Source organism: Austrofundulus limnaeus, unplaced genomic scaffold, assembly GCF_001266775.1.
Source record: "Austrofundulus limnaeus strain Quisiro unplaced genomic scaffold, Austrofundulus_limnaeus-1.0 Scaffold321, whole genome shotgun sequence".
Taxonomy (NCBI): domain Eukaryota; kingdom Metazoa; phylum Chordata; class Actinopteri; order Cyprinodontiformes; family Rivulidae; genus Austrofundulus; species Austrofundulus limnaeus.
Window position 1 is genome coordinate 20,260 of NW_013952723.1, and position 2,079 is coordinate 22,338.

Here is a 2,079-nt window from a genome sequence, read left to right on the forward strand (position 1 = left end):
CAATACAAATATATAATACAAAAATTCGGTGCATCTCCTGGGGGCTAAGCCCCCCTTGTCCTTAAAACCTAGTGACACCCCTGGATTCATGAACGCCTTAAGTTAAAATTTTTACTTTTTTATATTTATTGAACTTAATATTAAAATAAGTGAGACTATTGCAGACTTAACTGCCATCATACTTTTTCACTTGACTAAATACAAACCACATTTACTGCTTCAGTACTTTTACTATTCGTCATTATAGAAGTTAAACGTAGCACAAAATAAGGAAATTTAGTGTTTGGTAGATTATTTCTTTGTCGAAGCTTCTTGGAAATAAATCTAATATTGTTGGAAAGCCTGTTAGTTTCCGTTTTAAATGGTATCACATTTGTAAGGAACATGCATTTGTGGGATGAGCAGCAGAGCTGTGTGAGTTGTGAACATTAAAAATTAGCCAGATTTTCTGCCAAACGGCTGATTTTACTGTTTACTTTTGTTTTGAGCTTCAGGTGCCTGTTATAAGATTTATTGTTACAACAAATGAATAATCTACCAAACACTAACTTCCTTACTTTTTCTACAAAGCGCATCATTTTTATGAGCCATAGACAGCTTGTAGCTGCAGTTAAATGTAGAACATGTTTGTCATAGATGTACATTCAATGATTACACTTAAGTTGAGGACAAAAAACATTAACACCACTCTGACAGTCTGTAAGCTAATGAAAAAAATTAAATGTATATATTTATTTATTGTAAAATGTGATAAATCCAGAGTTTGACCTGATCTGTCTCCATCAGGTGGGAGAGTTTGGTGCTGGTGCTCATGTACGCCGGATACATCCTCGTCATGAAGTGAGTGCTGCACGTTCTCCAAACGCCTCTTTGTTTAAACAAGCATGTTTAAATTCTAACATCTGTGAGCTGAAGAGTATAAACGGCTGCACTCAGGAGGGCGTCCTGTTTCTGTCTCCTGCCCAGATGGCTTTTTGTGGTGATGCTGAACATTAAATGTTGTCGTGTAACTTTTTAAACATGTTAAACCCCATAACAAAGGGCAGTTTGACTTTTTTATTTAACATTTAGCGACTAATACATGTCACCTCATTTAGGTATTTTACTTACACAATGAGTGCGTCATGCTGCATCCGTTTACTGAAATAATTAAAGTCAGAAGACGGTCAGCATGAGCTCCCTCCATTAGGCTTCACTCCCTTAAAGAACACAAACCATGCTGCTGTGTGCAGCTGCTAATCTGTGCTCCACTCAGCAGCAGCCTGCTCTCTGCTAGAAGAGTTTAATCTTTTCCCCACTGCAGTGGCTAAGAGCTCAGGCTTAACTGGATCATTCCTCTCCTTTTTTCATTTGGAGGAATAAATGCTTGCTGCAGGACATGCAGTCGTTTTGGGCTGTTTGAGTCAAAACTCATCAGTTTTTTATTCTAGCTCAATGGGAGCTCTGAAATGACCTCCTGGATCTCTGGTGGGAGATGGTGTTTCCTCGTTCTTCCTTATCAAATGTTTGGGGGAGGAGTCCCAATCAGCTTGTGGATGTTTTTTTTTTTAAACTAAATATTACAACAAAAAATTGACAGGCCTCATGAAACTTCTGCTTCATTTTGAAAAACGATTAATTAGTGTTGTATAAAGTACCACAAAGTGAGTAAAAGTACAAGTATCTTACAAAAATAAAGAATTTGGTAAAAGTTAAAGTCTCCTTTAGGAATATTACTTGAGTAAAAGTCTTAAAGTGTCTGCTATTTTATGTACTTAAGTATTAAAAGTCAAAGTATTGATTTTAAAATGAGCAGTTAGATTTTCTGTAAGGACATTTATTAGGAGGTGACCTCCCCAAAAACTGCAGAAATGACTGTTGTATTAAAAGAATGAATGGATGTTAAATTTAGGATGCACTAGTCCAGCTGTTTCAGTTTATATACATATATCAAGGCTGCACAAAGCTTTTCCCCAAAATGAAAAAAAAAATGTATACGTGTAAATGTATGTATGTATATATGTATGTATATGTGTGTATGTATGTATGTATATATGTATGTGTATGTGTGTATGTATGTATGTATATATGTATATATGT

At 35.5% G+C, this 2,079-nt stretch overlaps 1 protein-coding gene across 3 annotated transcripts in view; it reads left to right on the forward strand.

Moving 5' to 3' along the window:
* Positions 1 to 2,079, forward strand: part of slc24a4b (solute carrier family 24 member 4b) — a 30,602-nt gene that overhangs the window by 14,296 nt on the left and 14,227 nt on the right. For all 3 annotated transcript variants that reach the window (XM_014022258.1, XM_014022259.1, XM_014022260.1), the window contains exon 9: positions 787 to 840. In XM_014022258.1, the coding sequence (XP_013877712.1) occupies positions 787 to 840 (54 nt within the window). The remainder of the gene's footprint in view (positions 1 to 786; positions 841 to 2,079) is intronic.